Raw genomic sequence first — 22,762 nt, 5'->3', positions numbered from 1 at the left:
TGATCAGAGCGTCTGGAGTAATTACTGCGACAGTCCTGTTTCTATAGTGTGTAGATCATCTGGTAGTGGAGACATATATACATGATCCTTTATGAACTACAAAAGGTAAAAATCACGTGGCATCATATCGTGTGTGAATGTAGATGTCATGCAATACAGTCTCTGTCATCTCGCCCCTTGCAGGCCAATCCAGTTGTCGGGTACAACATCGTCGTGTAAAGAGATATGCCAGTGAGGTGGCACACCCTCTTGCACCAAATAAGTTCCATGGTTTATCTTCTTCCAATTGAAGAAAGAGTCATAATTGTAGTGCATTAAGATAGGAAACACCATTTACAGTTGCTTCACTGATAAAGAAAGGCTCATAAACTTTCCAGTGGGATAAGGCATGAAAAAAATTCAATTTAGGAGAAACCCGTTGCATCTCATGAGGATTTGCCAGATGTGCTCATTATGTGTGTTCACATTTCTACTTAGATGAAATGTGGATTCATCACTGAAAACAACATAATTCAGAAAATCTTCATATCACTCAGCAACATTGTGCTTAGAAATTGGTACATAAACCATAGTCTGTAGGTTTTAGTGTTTGTAACGACTATAAATGATAAGGACATGGTTATAAGTGTGTCCTTCAAAGTATCCATACAGATGTCGCCGAAATTGCTAATTCATGACTAACCCTCCAAACTGATTTCGTAGTACTAAGCATGAAAGACTCATACTTGTTGAGCACATTCTTCTGTGACTCCATACTCTTCCCTTAGCGCAGAGGTAAACAAACAAAACTGTTAGAGTTGCTCTTTAATTTGATGTATTATTTATACGTATTAGTTGAATGTAATAAATGCTACAAAGCCTTAAAACCTGTATATTCATTTTTGGACACCCTGTATTATTATGGTCAACATATTCCATTTCAGTTCCCTACAACACCCTGGTATTTGTGTGAGTTGACCAACTCCAATTTTGATACATTGATATTGTAGTCGTAGGATACTATCTTTTTGCTTTGTGAAGTGCACAGTTTTACATTTCTCAAAATTTAAAATAAACAGCCAATCTGAAACATGTCAGGAATCCCGGGTTCACAGAAGATAGTGAGATAAAACTCAACACTGTGTTAGAAAAGGTCAAATTCAGTAAGTACCAATCCATATTCAGAGTATCAAATAAAATTAATAAAAAGTCTTAGATGATCTAGAAACTGAGGAAACCACAGGTATAAGGACAAGGAATGGTAGAAGTCAAATTCTTTTGTAAACAAGTTGTTGCAAGTATCAGATGATAAAACTAAACCTAATTTCAAGAGAATTGCAACATTTGGTCAGAGTAAGAGAATTAAGATAAACAATATTATATATTTCATTAAATAAATAAGTCTATTCAGAAACATTTATGAAGATATCTAAAAAAGTATAATGAGTGAATCGTAAGGATTGTCTGAAGAATACAGGGAAAGAGCATGCTCTTCCACTGGTTGGATGCAACATCCCATCAATCAGTATACTAGATTACATCTCTAACGTAGAGGCAGACCATACTTGAGGTGTACAGAGATTTCTTTAATTATATTTATATTTGATATAGTAAACATGAAGTCATGTGCGAAAGTGTGTAGGTATGTTTCTAGTATGTAGCTATTAGTGGGTAAAACCATTTGAAACACAGATAAAGTGAAACACCTGTGAGGTTAGCAGAATTATTCACACAAATGTGCATTAAAGGGGAAGATTTACAAACCTATAGGCTTTTTATTCTTTTGTCTCTGTGAAATGTCATGGTGTTGCATGAAGTCTCACTTGCCGCAGCAGCCCAACTTGCCATAATGTGAGACAAATTATGCAACAGTTTGCACCCAAGATTAACCATGAACCATTTGCTAACAGACTTTGACATGCAGGTCAGGGCTAATTTTGTCACTACTCCAAAACCAATAATTGAAGCCCTATAGCTATCCATTTGCATTCAAGATTATTACGAGACCTGGCAACTAGACAGGAAAATATATACCACTAACAGTCAGTACAATGTTTCCAACTGATATTTGCCAAATTACACCAATAATCTCCAGAATGATAACACAGGATAAAAGTTCAAAGTCCATTGTTAAAAAGTCTCACAAGAACACAACATGAAGTTTCCATAGAAGCAAATACAATATCATTGACTTCAGTTAAGTTTCAATTAAACCCAACTAAGTCCATCACTTTCACTAAACAACATCTCCAGCTAGCTAATAGCACCACACTCTAATATAAGGAATCTTTCTACTGACATGTATGACCACTAAATTGCAACACATTTCTTAAAAAAAATTCTGGAAAGGATTCCACATATGCACATGGAAACATGCTTTTTGGGTAGGCTTTTATTACAAGTAATTTTGTTGCATACAAAGGACACTAACACACTAAAATAGCACCTTTTCCTAGAGGGCACCCAACTTGCTTTCTATATCCAAGAGGGTTGCCAGTCGACTCCTCAATTCCACAAACTGCGAGCAGCTCCACTGAATTGTTTTAACTTTTTGGCTTTACAACCAGTTAACCTCAGGAGAAGAAAGCAGCCGTTTTCAGTGGCCATTACGTGCTCCCATTGGTACCACCTCTCTGCAAAATGTTGCTTCCTGCCAGAATTTCTTGCAAATTTATTTCCAACAAGTGCCAGAAAACACCTACTGTCATGAAGAAGATGGTAGCCCTTAATTCAGCATAGTAGACCCTGCTCATAAGCCAATTAGATGTACAGTGGAAAGACCAACCCCTCATCCCAGTTTGAACAAAACAGCCTTCCACCAGTTGTTGGGAACGAGCTGTGTCGTCCCCAATAATCGAGAGGATGACTCCACAGCAAGGCCAGGAATGATATCTTACAACTGGTGTATAAGGTGTTTATCCATTTTTAACAGTCTGTCTGAGAAACATATTAGACTTCTACCAGCAGAATAAACAACCTGGTTTCTGAAGTGAATGCCATATAGTGGACTACCTAAGGCGATCAGATGATGGGAATACCCCAGTATATTCCATTTAGTTATAGATTCAGTACATGATGTTGAATGAGAGCAAAGGTAAAGAGTTGAGAAAGGAATTAGGTATGATGACCGCCTGAATTAAAAAAATTTAGAGTGATATGATGATCTACCCGTTAAAAACATATGATCTTATGTTAAAGGTTTGACACAGTATTTGATACAGTATTACAGGTAGAAGCTATGTAAGTGTCGTGGGGCATCACAATGCATTGTGTGCAAATGCTCAGACTATATTCATCCAGTATTTAAGAATGAGAAAACTTAACGACTTCCTGGCAGTATACATATAATCTCAAACCTGTAGGAAACTTTTTCTTGCTGACACCTCCACAAAATGATGAAAGGAAAAAAGTCAGTTGCTTACTACATTTTCATTGTTCATGCAGTCAAACTCTTATTTTCAAAATATTTTTCAGTACATCGATGACCAACACAATGTCTCTTATGCAGACTCCGTGGCATGTAACACAATTATCTATTTATCTCAGGACAAGGAAGTGTGCCAGAAGGCTTTACTCCGTGAAAACACCCCATTGGCAGAAGTTTTGCAAGTAGCACAATATTTTGAAGTTTCAAGGGCAATGGGTGACCGAATTGAAGCATGAGGTGATGTGGCAATAGTGTGACAAGGTGTGTCTGGAAGGATGACAGATAGCTTGTGCAAGGAAGATGCAGCGGCAGCAGTAAACATGTGGCCCGGTGCTGAGTAGACAAAGGCCAGCCCAAGCAGCCATGACCGCCACAATGCCAGCATCAGCGTTCTCCGTTTCTGTCTTGTCCTTTCTGTTTTGTCCAGCATGAACATTCGATGTGCCCTAAGTGCTGGGCTACTTGTAATGCTTGCCAGAAGAAAGACCACATTGCTTCTGTGTCATTCACTAAAGGTTGCTCAGGATAGGGACATGGACGTAAATTGTGTGGCATCAACGCTTTTGACTTCTCCCAAGTTGTTTATCAAGTTAAGTATTTGTCACCAAGTACTCCAGTTACAGGTCAACACAGCGATGCTATTGAATTCTCAAACCTATGGAAATTTAGGCAGAAGCTGGTCATTTACAACAAACAGCACATTGTACTGTTGGGAAAATGTACAACATCTGCCTCTACAAATCAGTGGTTCGTTCTGTTCCTTTTTGCTGGTTGCTGATGTTGGTGTGGAGAACTTGTTCAGGATGGACACATTTCAGACATTTGGATTTTGTGTCACTGACGCAGTTCACCTTGTGTCCATTCAGGTACCGTATTCTCAGTTGGAAACACTGTGTGAGGAGTTTTCGGACGTGTTTTTGGAAGGTATAGGGTATGCGACTAATTTCTCTGCTGATATTTTTTTGAAAACCATGGGCCACCCTCTTTTTTTGTCATGTGCTTCGTATTCCAGTCACCCTGAAAGATCAAGTGGAAGCAGAATTGGAAAGACTCTAGTGGTGGTGCAATCTGTTATAGCTAGTGAATGGTCATCTCTGCTGCTTGTAGTTCGTAAGCCATCAGGGAAACTTTGCATCTGTGGCAACTTCAATACTACTGTCAATGCGCAGGAACTGTATGTGAAAATATCAGGTCACCAGTACTTTTCTAAAATTGATTTGTCTGAAGCAAGTCTGCAGGTTCCTGTGGATGAAGAGTCTCAGTAATTTCAGGTTTTGAATACTCTTCTAGGTCTCTATCAATATTTGTGCCTTCCTTTTGATGTTGCTAGTGTCCCTGCTATTTTTCCATGATTTTTACAGCAGTTGGCTATGCCTGTCCCTGGTTGCATTAATTATATGGATGATGTTGTTACGAGCTCCTCCACAGCTGATCACATTAAAAATTTGCACACTTCGTATTCTGTCTTACAGTCCACAACCTCGCCAAATCTCAGTTTTTCCAACCTTCTATTGTAAATTTGGGATTCAAGGTCTTGTGGGATGGGGTTTGTCCTCTGTGAGACCACATCCTTGCTGTTATGTCTATGCCTTACCCCTCTTCCATGAAGGAGCTTCAGACCTTCATAGGGAAGATAGCCCACTACCTTAAATTCCAGCTGGGAACAACCACATTCATCCAACTGTTGCATGCCTTGTAAAGCAAGACCGTACCATTTTGCTGGAGCCCAGATCGCATATGTGCTTTTCAAATGTTCGAATACAAACTACTCTTGGCCCCTTGTGTTGCTATGCTCTCTCTGGATGAGCACATAGTTTTGGCGATGATGCCTCAAAGTACAGTCTCTGCGCGGTCATTGTTGTTGTGGTCTTCACTCCTGAGACTGGTTTGATGCAGCTCTCCATGCTACTCTATCCTGTGCAAGCTTCATCATCTCCCAGTACCTACTGCAACCTACATCCTTCTGAATCTGCTTAGTGTATTCATCTCTTGGTCTCCCTCTACGATTTTTACCCTTCACACTGCCCTCCAATACTAAATTGGTGATCCCTTGATGCCTCAGAACATGTCCTACCAACCGATTCCTTCTTCTGGTCAAGTTGTGCCACAAACTTCTCTTCTCCACAATCCTATTCAATACTTCCTCATTAGTTATGTGATCTACCCATCTGATCTTCAGCATTCTTCTGTAGCACCACATTTCGAAAGCTTCTATTCTCTTCTTGTCCAAACTAGTTATCGTCCATGTTCCACTTCCATACATGGCTACACTCCATACAAATACTTTCAGAAAAGACTTCCTGACACTTAAATCAATCCTCGATGTTAACAAATTTGTCTTCTTCAGAAACACTTTCCTTGCCATTGCCAGCCTACATTTTATATCCTATCTACTTCGACCATCATCAGTTATTTTGCTCCCCAAATAGCAAAACTCCTTTACTACTTTAAGTGTAAATCTAATTCCCACAGCAGCACCCGACTTAATTCGACCTCATTCCATTATCCTCGTTTTGCTTTTGTTGATGTTCATCTTATATCCTCCTTTCAAGACACTGTCCATTCCATTCAACTGCTCTTCTAAGTCCTTTGCTGTCTCTGACAGAATTACAATGTCATTGGCGAACCTCAAAGTTTTTATTTCTTCTCCATGAATTTTAATACCTACTCCAAATTTTTCTTTTGTTTCCTTTACTGCTTGCTCAATATACAGATTGAATAACATCGGGGATAGGCTACAACCCTGTCTCACTCCCTTCCCAACCACTGCCTCCCTTTCATGCCCCTCAACTCTCATAACTGCCATCTGGTTTCTGTACAAATTGTAAATAGCCTTTCGCTCCCTGTATTTTACCCCTGCCACCTTTGGAATTTGAAATAGAGTATTCCAGTCAACATTGTCAAAAGCTTTCTCTAAGTCTACAAATGCTAGAACGTAGGTTTGCCTTTCCTTAATCTTTCTTCTAAGATAAGTCGTAACGTCAGTATTGCCTCATGTGTTCCCGTATTTCTACGGAATCCAAACTGATCTTCCCCAAGGTCGGCTTCTACTAGTTTTTCCATTCATCTGTAAAGAATTGGTGTTAGTATTTTGCAGCTGTGGCTTATTAAACTGATAGTTCGGTAATTTTCACATCTGCCAACACCTGCTTTCTTTGGGATTGGAATTGGAAGTATTATATTCTTCTTGAAGTCTGAGGGTATGTCGCCTGTTTCATACATCTTGCTCACCAGATGGTAGAGTTTTGTCAGGACTGGCTCTCCCAAGGCCGTCAGTAGTTCCAATGAAATGTTGTCTACTGCGGGGGCCTTGTTTCGACTCAGGTCTTTCAGTGCTCTGTCAAATTCTTCACGCAGTATCGTAGCTCCCATTTCATCTTCATCTATGTCCTCTTCCATTTCCATAATATTGTCCTCAAGTACATCGCCCTTGTATAGACCCTCTATATACTCCTTCCACCTTTCTGCTTTCCCTTCTTTGCTTAGAACTGGGTTTCCATGTGAGCCCTTGATGTTCATACAAGTGGTCCTCTTATCTCCAAAGGTCTCTTTAATTTTCCTGTAGGCAGTATCTACCTTACCCCTAGTGAGATAAGCCTCTACATCCTTACATTTGTCCTCTAGCCATCCCTGCTTAGTCATTTTGCACTTCCTGTCGATCTCGTTTTTGAGACATCTGTATTCCTTTTTGCCTGCTTCGTTTACTGCATTTTTATATTTTCTCCTTCATCAATTAAATTCAATATTTCTTCTGTTACCCAAAGATTTCTACTATCCCTTGTCTTTTTACCTACTTGATCCTCTGCTGCCTTCACTACTTCATCCCTCAAAGCTACCCATTCTTCTTCCACCGTATTTCTTTCCCCCATTCCTGTCAATTGTTTCCTTATGCTCTCCCTGAAACTCTGTACAACCTCTGGTTCTTTCAGTTTATCCAGGTCCCATCTCCTTAAATTCCCACCTTTTTGCAGTTTCTTTAGTTTTAATCTTCAGGTTATAACCAATAGATTGTGGTCAGAGTCCACATCTGCCCCTGGAAATGTCTTACAATTTAAAACCTGGTTCCTAAATCTCTTGTCTTACCATTATATAACCCAGTTCTAAGCAAAGAAGGGAAAGCAGAAAGGTGGAAGGAGTATATAGAGGGTCTATACAAGGGCGATGTACTTGAGGACAATATTATGGAAATGGAAGAAAATGTGGATGAAGATGAAATGGGAGATACGATACTGCGTGAAGAGTTTGACAGAGCACTGAAAGACCTGAGCCGAAACAAGGCCCCCGGAGTAGACAACATTCCATTGGAACTACTGACGGCCTCGGGAGAGCCAGTCCTTACAAAACTCTACCATCTGGTGAACAAAATGTATGAAACAGGCGAAATACCCGCAGACTTCAAGAAGAATATAATAATTCCAATCCCAAAGAAAGCAGGTGTTGACAGATGTGAAAATTACCGAACTATCAGTTTAATAAGCCACAGCTGCAAAATACTAACACGAATTCTTTACAGACGAATGGAAAAACTAGTAGAAGCCGACCTCGGGGAAGATCAGTTTGGATTCCGTAGAAATGTTGGAACACATGAGGCAATACTGACCTTACGACTTACCTTAGAAGAAAGATTAAGGAAAGGCAAACCTACGTTTCTAGCATTTGTAGACTTAGAGAAAGCTTTTGACAGTGTTGACTGGAATACTCTCTTCCAAATTCTAAAGGTGGCAGGGGTAAAATACAGGGAGCGAAAGGCTATTTACAATTTGTACAGAAACCAGATGGCAGTTATAAGAGTCGAGGGACATGAAAGGGAAGCAGTTGTTGGGAAGGGAGTAAGACAGGGTTGTAGCCTCTCCCCAATGTTTTTCAATCTCTATATAGAGCAAGCAGTAAAGGAAACAAAAGAAAAATTCGGGGTAGGCATTAAAATCCATGGAGAAGAAATAAAAACTTTGAGGTTCGCCGATGACATCGTAATTCTGTCAGAGACAGCAAAGGACTTGGAAGAGCAGTTGAACAGAATGGATAGTGTCTTGAAAGGAGGATGTAAGATGAACATAAACAAAAGTAAAACGAGGATAATGGAATGTAGTCGAATTAAGTCGGGTGCTGCTGAGGGAATTAGATTAGGAAGTGAGACACTTAAAGTAGTATAGGAGTTTTGCTATTTGGGGAGCAAAATAACTGATGATGGTCGAAGTAGAGAGGATATAAAATGTAGACTGGCAATGGCAAGGAAAGCATTTCTGAAGAAGAGAAATTTGTTAACATCGAGTATAGATTTAAGTGTCAGGAAGTCAATTCTGAAAGTATTTGTATGGAGTGTAGCCATGTACGGAAGTGCAACATGGACGATAGATAGTTTGGACAAGAAGAGAATAGAAGCTTTCGAAATGTGGTGCTACAGAATAATGCTGAAGATTAGATGGGTAGATCACATAACTAATGAGGAAGTATTGAATAGGATTGGGGAGAAGAGAAGTTTGTGGCACAATTTGACCAGAAGAAGGGATCGGTTGGTAGGACGTGTTCTGTGGCATCAAGGGATCACCAATTTAGTATTGGAGGGCAGTGTGGAGGGTAAAAATCGTAGAGGGAGACCAAGAGATGAATACACTAAGCAGATTCAGAAGGATGTAGGTTGCACTAGGTACTGGGAGATGAAGCAGCTTGCACAGGATAGAGTAGCATGGAGAGCTGCATCAAACCAGTCTCAGGACTGAAGACCACAACAACAACAACAACAACAACAACAACAGTTTATTATATATTATAAGGTGTAGGTTGTTTTGTGAAAGTGTTTACTGGTTGCTTTAATTCTTCCTTGCTTTTCCCTTTTGACAGAATTGTAGTGTCATCTGCAAATATGATTGTTTTATGATCATCCACATTTAAGCTTAGATAATTTATGTTCGGAAAGAGTAGAAGATGTCCTATTACTGATCGTTGGGGTACACTGTTTGTTTGTTTGTTTTGTTGTATGTTTGTTGTATGACAAGTGTACAGAAACCGTATTCAGGTTGACATTTGTGTGCTTGATGCACACTGCTTGCTTAAGATTGCTTAGGGAGGAACTGATCCATTGGTGGACATCGACTGCCATATTTTTCAAGCTTTGACAGCAGAATCTAGCTTTTTATAGGTCAATGAACGCTCCTATTGATTCCTGTTTCATGTCTGTCAGGCTTAGTATGTAATTGATGCATTCATAAGTGGCTGCTGCCGTTGATCTCTTTATCTCTGCATACATTTTGTTCATTACATAGGATATTGTTTTTATTTACAAATTTCATAAGTTGTCACACATAACTTTTTCGGATATTTTTGTAATGCACGAGGAAATTGTTATTTACAGTATTCCTCTCACAGTTTTTTTATGTATTGGAATAATCTTAGATGTATTCAATACATCATAGAAAGTGTGTAAGTATTTCAATTACGTTTGGTGCACTCTCCTTTAAGACTGTTGCAGGGACACCATCAGTGCCTGCAAAGCTGGAATTTTTTATTCCTTTTATTGCGTTCACTACTTTATCTTGTGAGACAGAGCTGACATCCCTCTACATTCACTTATAAAATAGTAGCAAACCCAAACTCCTTGTCCTCCTCTCTCTACCCTTGCCCTCCTCCTCTCTCTTTGTTGATCACCTCCCCCTTCCTCTATCCATTTCCTCCACCCGCCCACCCCATCTATGTTCATCCGTCTCCACGACCCCTCCCCCCGGCCTCTTAATCCTTTGTCTGGTCTTGAGCCTTGTTTATTGTTATTGCAAACAAAATCCTTCCTAGTCCAATGACTTCGCTGCTTGGTCCCCACCCCACCCCCTAAACCAGCCAACCAACCTTCATGGGGAACTGAAGTAATTTAAAATGAATGGGTAAACCAGTTTGAATCATCAGTACAGGTATGAGAGAGACCTCTCCAGCTGCCAAATTTATGAGGATAGTAGCTTCAGTGACAGTAGTTTGCACAGTTTTAATCTGCAAATGGATAGGGTATTACACAGTTTCAGACAATTCAGATCTTGTGGCAGTAGGCCAATTCTAGTCAGAAGTCCGTAAGGCACAATCTGTATCACTTTAGTCAGAGGGCTACCTTCATGGACTCGAATGTTATCTAATTTAGCATATGTTAAAATTCAGGAGTAAGTAAGAAACATGTTATTTATTTTTATTTATTTATTTTGTCACCAAAAAATTTCCTGCCTCAAGATTCAGGCCTCCAAAGATGACATGGCAAATACCATACTGAAGATGGGAATTTTGGATTTTTTTTTTTTTAAATGCTGTATCTCTGTAACAGTTATAGAGATTTTGGTAGAGCTTCTTTTTTAAGATAATTGCTTTATGATTACAACAATGGTATCCTCCGTGTGGACATAATAAGTTCTTTTACTGTCACATTTTGAATTTTTTTTACAATTTACAGAAAAAAACTTTTTTTTCAAAAATGCCTATCAAGAAAAGTTAGATTTTTTAAATGTTGATTAGTACCATGTAGTACTATATTCTCTTTAAAGGAGAGCTTCCACTTTTTCATTTGGACAGGTTTTATTTAAAAAAATCATTTTTTTAACTTTCAGTGGTAATGTATGTCTTCACTGAAGTTGTTTCTTACTAATTTCTTTGTTACAGTATTACTATTGTCTTTGTTGTAGTTATTTCTTATCACTTTCTTTGTTGCTGTTATTTCTTTTCACTTTCATTGTTGCAGATATTTCTTACACTTTGTTGTAGTTTTTTGTCAGTTTCTTTGTCATGGTTTTTCATCTCAGGTTTCTGTATTGTAGTTGTTCAGTGCTAATTTGTTTACTGAAGAAGCTTCTAAGAAATCTGAGACCATACAGGGAGTTGTATATTTTCGTGAGGAATTTGCCACTTGACACAGTTGCACTGTGTTTTGCGAAAAGGACTGTTTGAAATGTCTTCTGACTGGGGCCACAGGAAAGTGAATTGTACTGAGAGTTTGCATACTCGTAAAAGAGTGATACATAAGACAAACAAAAAACAGACTGTGTTCAGGTTGGAAATAAGTGTTCACATTTGAATACTCTGTTTGAAAGTGAAGATGTTTCCAGTGATGACTTTTTGTGTTCAAAATGTTTTGACAAAATAACAACAATGATAATATCTGAACAAGGTGAAGCCACCCATGGTCCAGATGATGCAGATTTTGCATCAATAGAGGAAGAATTAAATACCCTGAATCAGTAAACTATACATATAGGAGTTAGTCCTGTTGAGAAACCGTGGTCAGTGAAGTCGAGTTATAAGCTCAATGCATCAAGAAAGTGCAGAGAAATTATTAAAGCTATGGGTGAATACACTACAGCAAAACTGACCACACTCTTCAAAGTAGAAATTCCATGTTCAGAAGAAAATGAATCAAAGCATTCTTGCACCTATTGCCAGAAACTTTTCACGCATATCAATTCAGCTGTTGAATATTGTGCATCCTAGAGTGAAAAGGTGCAAATTTTAACTATGATTCCAGCGAAATTTTCAAAGAAAACAATTTTGAACCACATTCCATAAGTATCAAAGTACATGGTAGACAAATCAAGAAATGTGAGGTCTGTAAAAGGAGTCTTTGGAAGACCAGATCCCTTTTATGGTCATCCAGTGGAAGCAGCTCAAGTTCAAATAGTGCAGTCATTTTATCTGGAAGGTAAATGGGACTGTTCTCACCAGAGTGCCAACAGAAAAGACACTATAACTGTAACAGTTGAAGGTCAAAAACTTGTGAAAGTGACGAGGTACATGACTTACAGTATTAAAGAAACGTTTACAATTTATAAGAGCAACTATACAACTTCAGATATTGGAAGATCAAAATTTATGCACTATGACCTAAGTGGGTAGTTTCACACCCACCAAGAGATGTCTGTTTATGTGTGTACTGCGCAAATTTTGAACTTTGTGTGGTAACTTAGTGGAGCACATGACATGACACCTTTGTTGGCCGTGTGAAGTCATTAGTAGTTTATGTTGTAAAGTGAGAGACTTCTTTGTTTCAAGAATGTGGTGACACCCTGGAAAGGGAAGACTGTCTTTATAGACACTTGGCCTGGAACACATAGCAGATAGCTCTGCAGAAATTACATAGGCGACTTGGGAGGAAAATAAACTAATTAAGGAAATTATTGCCTTTGACAGTTTCATTGATGAACTTGATAAATGGTTAGTGAAAGCAGTAACACAACAGCATCTGAAGAAATTGCAACAACAAAAAGTTGCAGAAGTGTACGGGTGTGTACAGTCTGAAGAACTGTTTAGTGTTTCACTGTGATTTTGCTGAGAACTGGTCTGTAACTCTCCCACAAGAAGTACAAGGGTATCATTGGAGTAATGACCAGGTTTCAATTTTTACAGGGGTGACATATTTTCAAAACAAGACCACAAGTGTTGCAGATATAAGTGATGGCACAGGACGTGACTCAGCTTTGCTAGCAGTGCACAAAATTCTTCAACTGCAAACAGGTGCAGAGGAGATCATCATTATATCTGATGGTGCTACTAGTCCTTTTAAATATGGTTACCAGTTTTTGGAATTGAGTAAGTCGCATGTGCCAACTGACTGGGTATGCAGTGATACTGGTCATGGGGAGGGGCTTGTGATGGTGTAGGAGGTCTGCTGAAGGACCATGCTACAAAACATAATCTTACACATCCACATCCCTCATTCTTTTGCCCAAAGAGGAAATCGAAGAATTCTGTGAGCAGGAAAAAGAATGGTCCAAACAAACTATTCCTGTGAAAGGAATTCAGAAGACACAATTTTGGACTCAAAATGATGGGCGAACTCATATTGCACAGACTTTAAAGAGCAAGAAAGAAGACATTTCATTCATTCAGCTAATACCTCAGAAACAGCAGTATAATATTCTTATTCACAACCTGAGACTGGGGATGTTTGTGGCTTGTGTGTATGACTTGTGATTGGCGGATTGCAGATATTATAGACACCAGTTATGAGTTAAATGAAATTGTAGTGAACTGGGTAGAGGTTTCCAGCTGAAGGACAGCAACAACGCCATCTGTGCTCACTTCCTGTTGACAATGTTTTGACAATTGTGAGTGCTCCAGTTTCTCTTGGTTCAACAGGAAGGCATCACTCAACATCATAGGAAGATACTGAAGCAGTCGAACACATTATTAGTTCATTGACTGGCTAGTTTCTGTACAAAACAGAGTGCACAGAAGTTGTATAAATTGAAACCTTTAAGTCTTTGAACATTTCAAATACATTTTGAAACCATTTAAAATGCTTGAAAAATGAGTTTCTTATTCATCTTTCAAAACTAAAATTATTTTAAATAAGGCTAGGTTTTGATTTTTATGAGCCTTTTGTGTGGTAATGTGGTAATAAAACAGGTTTTATGTATGGCAGAAATTTCAGTTGTTTATAAAACCTGTTCAACCTAAACGTGGAACCTCTCCTTTTCAGGGAATGTAGGACTATATGGTAATAATCAACAGAAAAAAATAAAAATTTTATGGATTGGCATTTTTTATAAATTCCATAAATTATAAAAAAATTCAGAATGCTACAGTAAAAAAACTTTGACAGATAAGTCCAAATGGAGGATTTATTTGTAATCACAAAATATCTAGAACTGTTCCAGATATACAGCATTTCAAAATATTTTCAAAGATTCACACCTTCAAAATGGTATGCACAGTGCCATCTTTGGAGGGCTGTATCTCAGAGGAGAAAATTTTTTTGGAGAAAACAAGAAAAGATACATGTTCCTTACTTAGTCCTTCATTTCAACATATGCTAAATACAATAATATCCGAGACTATGAAGGTAAATATTTTCCTAGCCTGTTTGAATTGATATGGATTATGCCGTAAGCAATAAATACATCTTTCCAGTTTTCTGTAAAACAGATGGCAAGAAAGGAAACAGGACAGCACATCTTTGTGTGTACAATATTTGTTTGAAATTTTGTATAAGGAGAAAATACAATTTGTTTAATTATTTACATATTTTGCTATTGTACTTGAAACTGACTGCAAGAAAGAACACTAAACTGCCACAGTTTTAAAGCACATCACAGCGATTTCTTTTTCATAGTCAGTCTTAACTTAGAACTTTGACATTGTCATTCAAAAATATGTGTAGTCTGTGTCAATTCAAGAACTTTTTGAGAATTTTTAACAGTGTTTCCCATTTATATAGTATAAACATTAAAAAAATATGTAGCCTATCTTGGTCTTAATATTCAGTAGAGTACTCTGTAAAAATTGGAGAAAATCAGTCAGGAACTTGAGATTTTTGGTAACAGCATTTTCCATTTATATATTATATATGTGTTTATGAATTATAGTTTATTGCCTATGTCCATATGAATGTTCATTACAGTACCATGAGATTTTTTTTTTGTTTGGTAACAGTGTTTCACCTGTATATGTAGAGTGACCCAAAAGTTCGTTAGAATTTGAAAATCAGTACTTCATGGAATAATATAGGTAGAGGGGTAAAAATTAATACATATGCTTGCAAAGACGGGGTTTTATTGAACACAAAAAAGTGCACAAAAGACCAACAGATCGGTTTCATATCATACAAAAGCAATAATTAGCATAGCAATTTATTTTAGCAAAGTGGATGTTCTTTATAACAAATGTTCAGCATGTTGGCCATCATTCATCAATTCCTGTAGTTGAGGGACAATGTTGTGAAAAGCAATGTAAATCATATCAATTGGCATGATGAGAAATTTCTGTCAGGTGGCTTTTAGCATACTTAATGAGGTCAGATGATCGTGGTAACTTTTGCAACTTCAGGTAACCCCAAAACCAACAATCATACAGATTGAGGTCTGGGGACAAGGGAGGCCAAACCTGACGGACATTGCGGCTTAGTAGGCGATCTTCACCAGCAAGAATTCTTTCACACATGAAGCAGTATGAGGTGAAGCATCATCCTTCCTAAAAGTCATACTTTCCAGCAGGTGTTTATCAGCCAGGCTAGGGATGATCTGTCGCCCTCTCTCACTACAGGTCATTTTATCTGTAGATATCATGCAGCATCACTGACGTACTGCTTTCCAGTGCCATCTTGGCCAGTTTTTGCAATAATTTTTGTTTTCAATAATACCCCATATCATTTTGTGCATGTGTCAATTTTTACTTCTCTACCTATATTAGTCTGTGAATTAGTGCATTTTCAAATGTTAATAGACTACTATGTCACCCTATATTGCACATAGATATTAAAACAAATTATAGCCTGTGTCCATCTGATTGTTCATTAGAGCATCGTGCAAAAATGTGAAGTAAATTGGTCAACTGTTTTTAGAGAATTTTGGTAACAACAACTTGTCTTTATATAATAGTATGGATTCACTGGCTTGAGTATTCTTATTTAAGTTTGATTTTATTGTATTATCAGCAACAACTTTTTTTATTTTATAACACTCCACATAGCTTTGCTTTTATCAGCTGAATTATGAATGTATTCATCATTATCCATTGTTTTTGTGGGAATGCCTTCTGCAAATACTCATTCCTCTGATGAATAATGCTCAATATGTTTTGTGGGAGCACTGGCTGCTGAGTGATTTTTCTGGAAGTGGAGGATCAATGTAATTTTAGAGGCTCCAGTTTTCTCTCGTTAAATAGCAATGTTGAACATCTGGTCTCTTTGGTGTCAAGGCTATATCACTTCCTCAAATATCAATCTCTTTTCATTTTAAATATATTTTATGCTACAAAATTGAGGAGTATTTTTCCTTTGTGAATAGTCAGAATAGGCTCATAAAAAAGACTGGCATGTTTTTGTGACTTTAGTAACCACTAAGATGACAGTATGAATTCATTTCTCCAAATTGAATTGTGCTGGTGTTTGGTTTTTTAAAGATAGTTTCCAATGAGTTCTACTGATCTTTATGCATTTCTTGACATTCTCCTTAAACTCAGTACAGCACCGGCCAAATTTTCAGTAGTAAAAATGATTGTACACACAAAAACGCATTTACAGATTAAAAAAATTTGACTCAATAAATATTTTACAAGCCACATAAATTAAATGAACTTTTATCAGCTGAATTATGAATGTATTCATCATTATCCATTATTTTTGTGGGGATGCCTTCTGCAAATACTCATTCCTCTGATGAATAATGCTCAATATGTTTTGTGGGAGCACTGGCTGCTGAGCTTGATCTGCACATTCAGTTCCTGTGTACTCTTATTCAAATCCTTGGAGGGGGGTATGTCGCTATTAATTGAGCATGTCCTATCTCAGCAAAGCATTTTATTCTCATGGGAAGCATAACATTCTAGTTGGTTCTCAGTTGATCCATCACAAGACCATCAGTATAAAACCTATATGTAACAGAATCTCTCTCTCTCTCTCTCTCTCTCTCTCTCTCTCTCTCTCTCTCTCTCACTCACACACTCACACACACACACACACACACACACACACACACACACACACACACACACACACACACACACACACGTACACTATACAACTTACTTGTTTTAGATCCTCTACTCTTTCAAAAAACAGCCACATATATGAACTAAGTTCCAACTTATCTAGAAATAATTTATTTTCCAGTCACAAATAGATTAGTATTCTCAGATGAAGCATTTTGTCAAGAAAAATTCATTAACCTCTGTAAATGTCAAAGTATGAAAATATACTTGAACTCATTGTGTCAGTGTTTGCCAGCTGACCTTTTTTCAAATGACTGCCATTTTTTTTCCCCGTCACCTCGTATGATAGTAACACCGATAATCATAGGAAATGCACCACTCCTGCTGTGTAGGTTCTCTCAAGGAATGTAGCCAGATGGCAATCTGGAGGAACCATTATGATAATGTTACAGTGGAGTAGGGAGAAGGAATATATAACCAGGTCAGAGGTGGCAGACAAAGCGAGCTGTTCTCCCATTACACCATTCTGTGCTTCTTATTGGCAGCTATTTCAGGTGAGCTGGTGGGCTTGCTTCGCCAGCACTATGGTCTGCAGGAACAGCCTTACATTCAAAGAAAATTTGCAACAAATTTTTCTAGTATTGCCCAAAGGGATGGTTGTCTGTATACTGCTGTCCAAATATGCTCTGGTCAATGATTATCCCCTCTGCTTCCTTCAGTTGACTTCCAATTTGCTCATCCCCTCCTAAACAATACTGTGTGTAACTTGAGGGAACACATTAGTCATAAACTCGAACTTACTGGCCAGGAAACTGGACTAATCGGCCAGTCATAGCTTAGGGCTGATAAGCATGGAAGCATACCTCCTTAATGAAACCCTCAGCAAACAACAATTAAATTATATTATATCTGATTTCAATTATAATTTGCTTGTTTGCCAACAGGCAGTCTTTTTAATTTGATTGTTAACATGAGTTAATGAGGAGCTCCCCCCACCTTCTTCTAATGTTTGTGATTTTTTTACATCTGTGGTTGTACCTTGTATGGCCTTTGCTTTTTGTGTTAAAAAGAAAAGACTATTCATATGACAGTACTAAAATCTTGGACGAGGGTGCTGATGACAATGCTGTTTAGTGCCCAACAATTCCCAATACATCTCTATCCCAATCCCACCCCATTCATGAGGTATTTCTGTAACTCAATCGCTATGTACAGAATAAATTGTGGAGTATAGCTTAATGATTTCTAGTTTTAAAGTATGGCTATATGTTAATTGAAAACAAAGAATTTCCTTTCCCAGTATCCATAAATAAACTGGTCTTATGTGCAGGTTCAAGATCAAGTAACACCCCAATCTTCTGATGAAAAACTGGACCAGCTACAGATCACAGGAACAAAGAAGTTGAATGCAGCTACACCATGTTATAGTTTGAAGCAACAAAAATATGGAAGGCGTCATCAAGACTACCAAACCATCCAGGAGGACCCAGACTCAGATTCACAACAGACAATAGTTTCGTCTGGTGGAGAGCTATTTGATGATGTAGGAGAGCGAGAAGAGCACACTGTCACTACTGATGAACTTAGTAGAGTGTCTTCTCCACTTGAGCAGCAGAATTCAGATCGAAGCAAGGAATTTTCAGATAATGTTTCTGAAAAGCCATTGAAATTTGTGTCGAGTTTACACACACCAAAGAGCTACAGCAGCAGTCCAGTGACATCACAACTAATAGACAATTCTCTAAAAAATTGCTCTGATAATGTAATACAAACATCACACAATAATGGTAATATAAACGACACAGCACACACACGTTTCAACGACACCTCCACTTCATCTAACTCTCACTCTCATAGCAACAGCTCTGAAGAGCACAGTGTGGAAGAAAAGAATTTTGTAAGATCACCTTCCTTGGCTGAAATTACATGTAATGGTGAAAGCGAAACTGTTCAAAAGCCTTGCAACTCAATTGAGAGACCAAAAAGGGTATCAAAAAATACGGCAATTAAAGAAGAGAATGTTGAGATAAATAAACAGCATGCGCCTATAAAAGAGGAAGAGAAGCAAAGTACATTCAGGAAAGGAGAGCTGTTAGCTGCTTTGGAGGCTATAGACAAAGGGAAAGATGTCCATACAGATGTTGGCATAGAAGATACTGAAATTGATATTGACAGGGCTAAAAATAAAACAAATCTGATGAGAGAGTTATTTGGAAGTTCTTGAAGTATTTATGTATTTTTGATAAAATCATTTTGTTTATAGAGTATATTTTGATATGAATAGCCAGTTATAATACACCCACACTTTGTTGATGCAAAAAAACAATGCAGGTAGAACAAACCTCTTTAAAGCAATATTCAGTTGGTAGTGAAGAACCTAATAAGTTGAATGAATATCTCAGTATATAAGTGCACACTTGCCATCCACTATGTTACATGTGCACAATCTTGGAAAGATACATTACAAATCATTCATTTCAGTGTAACTAGTCACATGAAAACACTGTGATAATACATATTAATGCAAGAAAATTTATAATACTAATGTTGATGTGTCTGTATAGTATATTTCTGTTGGGCTTTAAAATATGGCATGTGTTTCATATTACAACCTTGAATTCAATAAATATATTTACACAGTACCACATGAAATAATAATTTATAAAAATTCATTAAAATAAATTATAAAAATTGGTAGCATAGATAAATTTGCAACAACATGCTGAATAAATCCTTTTGAACTTACTTTTTTCAGAAAGCATCATTCTGCCGACTATATAGTTGTTATGCAAACTGGTGTCTCTTGCTTGCCACTGGGTAAAGGCTTTGTGACTCTGCATTTTTCTTTTGTGCTAGAAGTGTATCACTATGATGTCTCTGAGGTTATTGACTTATTGGCTTCATTGTATTGTGCTTGAAATGCAGTGTGGATTCAGGTTAGCCCTCAGGAATGGAGATATTAACTTTGAGGACTGGATAGGTATTGTCAAGAAATTGGATTCACCATGAACACTGAACTGTCTGATTTCCATATTTTTCAGAAGGACTGCATAGACCTGTGACAGTCTTTTGGCAACACTTAGGTTCAGTAATTATTTTCACATTATATACATAATCAAAAGTTGCAGAGTTGGCAGTATTTCAAGGATGGAGATGATTCCAGAACGAATTTTCACTTTGCAGTGTAGGGTGTGTCAATATTAAACTTCCTGGCCGGTTAAAACTCTATACCAGACAAGGACTCGAATATGGGACCTTTGCTTTTTGTCAGGCAAGTGCTCAACCATGACTAATGGATGGTAGATGATGAGCTACTGGCAGAGGTAAAGCTGTGAGGATAGGTCACGAGTTGTGCTTGGGTAGCTCAGTTGGTTGAGCACGTGCCCGCAAAAGGCAAAGATCTCAAGTTCAAGTCTTAGTCCGACATACAGTTTTAATATGCCAGGAAGTTTGATATCACCACATATTCCGATCCAGAGGGAAGACTCATTCTTGAAACAATACCACACTCTGTGGCTAGGCCTTGTCTCCATAATATATTTTCATCTAAGAGTGTTAATCCCGCAAGTTTCCCTAGAGAACTTCTCTGGAGTTTGAAAGACAGGACATGAGGTACTGGCAGAAGTACACTTACATATATACTCTACAAGCCCCTGTATGGTGTGTGGTGGATGGTACTCTGCACCACTACTAGTCATTTCTTTTCTTTTCCACTCATAAATAGAGTGAGGGAAAAATTACTGTCTTTGTGCATCCACATGAGCCCTAATTTCACATATCTTATCTTCATGGTCCTTACACAAAATTTATGTTGGCGCCAGTAGAATTGTTCTGCAGTCAGCTTCAAATACTGTTTCTCTAAATTTTCTGTATAGTGTTCCTCGCTTTCCCTCCAGGGGTTCCCATTTCAGTTTCCAAGCATCTCTGTAACACCAGAGTGTTGTTCAAACCTACCAGTAGCAACCCATCTCTGAATTGCTTTGAAGTCTTCCTTTAATCTAATATGGTGTGCTTATCCCAAAAATTAGAGCAGTGCTCAAAAGTAGGTCGCACTAGTGTCCTATGTGCAGTTCCGTTTGTCGATGAACCCCACATTCCTAAAATTCTCTCAATAAACCATTTGCCTTCCCCACCACAATCCTCACATGCTCGTACCATTTCACGTTGATTTTTAATGTTACTTCCAGATATTTAAATGCTGTGACTGTGTCAAGCAGGACTCTGCAAGTAATGTATCTGAAGATTACAGGCTTGTTTTTCCTAGTCATCCCCATCCAGAAATTTTGTCTAACAAGGGGAAGGCCTCAGATACGGCAATCCGATTTGGCTCAGATTTAGCAGGCCGCTTGTGCACAACCTAAAATGAAGGACTTATAAGATATTTTGACTCAATGCCCTCCTATTTTTGAGAAAATCAGCCATAAGGTTATGACGAGCAATCGTCTCACATCATCAAGTATGGTGTCCACAAATGCATACTTTTCCAGAAATCTAGGAAAGAAACTTTTGCAACTGCCGCTTATGTAACCACATATTAACACTTTTGCCAAGAGTCCTAAACTCCTAAACACCCCTGGGTTCACTTTTTCCGATGTGATAGTGAAGTGGAAATGTGAAGGGACACATACAGCACAAAAGCGTACAGGTCAACCTCGTCTTTTGACTGACAGAGACTGCCGACACATGAAGAGGGCCGTAATATGTAATAAGCAGAATCTATCCAAACCATCATACAGGAAATCCAGACTGCATTAGGATCCACTGCAAGTACTAAGACAGTTAGGCGTGAGGTGAGAGAACTTGGATTTCATAGTAGAGCAGCTGCTCACAAGCCACACATCATGCTGGTAAATGCCAAATGGCGTCTCACTTGGTGTAAGGAGCATAAACATTAGATGATTGAAGAATGGAAAAACATTGTGTGGAGTGACAAATCATGGTACACAATGTGGCAATTCGATGGCAGAGTGTGGGTGTGGTGAATGCCCGGTGAACGTCATCTGCCAGCATGTGTAGTGCCAATCGTTAAATTCGGAGGTGGTGGTGTTATGGTGTCGTCATGTTTTTCATGGAGGGGGATTGCACCCTTTGTTGTTTTGCATGGCACTATCACAGCACATGCCTACATTGATGTTTTAAGCACCTTCTTGCTTCCCTCTGTTGGGAGGGTACCACGAACTTATAAGTCATTTTCAGCCAGGTGTCCGGATATTTTTGGTCACATTGTATACCTAGAACCATTGATGCGGTCATTTTGACCACTATATGAAAATTATTATTTTCTTTCTCATTATCATTGTTTCAAATGTGTATTTTTGGTTTATAAAGCTAAAATGAGATGAATTATGTAATTCTTTTCAAACTTAATATTTTTTCCATTTATTACAAGAAAGAATGAATTTTTAGAAACGTTTTATCTACTTAACAAACACAGTTTTTGTTTCAAATTCTTTTAGTAAAGAAGCTGATGTATTTATTGTTTACGCATTATTATAAAATGAATTAATGTTATATTTTATATAGTGCACTTATAGTCATGAAATCTGTTTGCTAAATCCATGTACCACAACATATTTGTAAAACACTGCCTGACTTTTTCTTCAGTTATGTGAATTATGTATCTTTAATATCAGGAATTACATACCACGTCCTTTGAACGAGAGCCACACCCTCGCTGTCTGCACTTTTTGCAGATCTAACTTGTCTTATTCCTACACTTCTTCATTTGACATTGTCTCCTCATTTTATTTCCTTCCACAGAGTTTCCAGATTCAGCTTCTGTTTCCACCAAGTTACTTTACGAGTCCACATACCCCATACGAAGCTCCTGTGCTAGCTTCAGGATTTAATTTTGATGAGTGATTTTCATCCCTGTTGTTGTCTTGAAAACGATCCAGGAATTGATAGCTACCAAGTCAATAAAAATACATGCACAAACAAAGAGATAGAGGGGCTGGCCAGTAC

The 22,762-nt window shown here is 38.0% G+C and overlaps 1 protein-coding gene across 4 annotated transcripts in view; it reads left to right on the top strand.

Annotated features, from left to right (window-relative positions):
- The window catches only part of LOC126284180 (lebercilin), a 182,373-nt gene extending 162,182 nt beyond the window's left edge, over positions 1-20,191 (top strand). For 2 of the 4 annotated variants that reach the window (XM_049982923.1, XM_049982921.1), the window contains exon 9: positions 18,129-19,439. In XM_049982923.1, the coding sequence (XP_049838880.1) occupies positions 18,129-19,022 (894 nt within the window). In that variant the 3' untranslated portion in view covers positions 19,023-19,439. Of the gene's footprint in view, positions 1-18,128 lie in introns of all 4 variants that reach the window. The other 2 variants (XM_049982922.1, XM_049982919.1) reach the window with 2 other exon arrangements.
- Positions 20,192-22,762: the final 2,571 nt, after the last annotated feature.

Source organism: Schistocerca gregaria, chromosome 8 (genome assembly GCF_023897955.1).
Source record: "Schistocerca gregaria isolate iqSchGreg1 chromosome 8, iqSchGreg1.2, whole genome shotgun sequence".
Classification (NCBI taxonomy): domain Eukaryota; kingdom Metazoa; phylum Arthropoda; class Insecta; order Orthoptera; family Acrididae; genus Schistocerca; species Schistocerca gregaria.
This window is presented reverse-complemented; position numbering and strand designations above follow the sequence as displayed.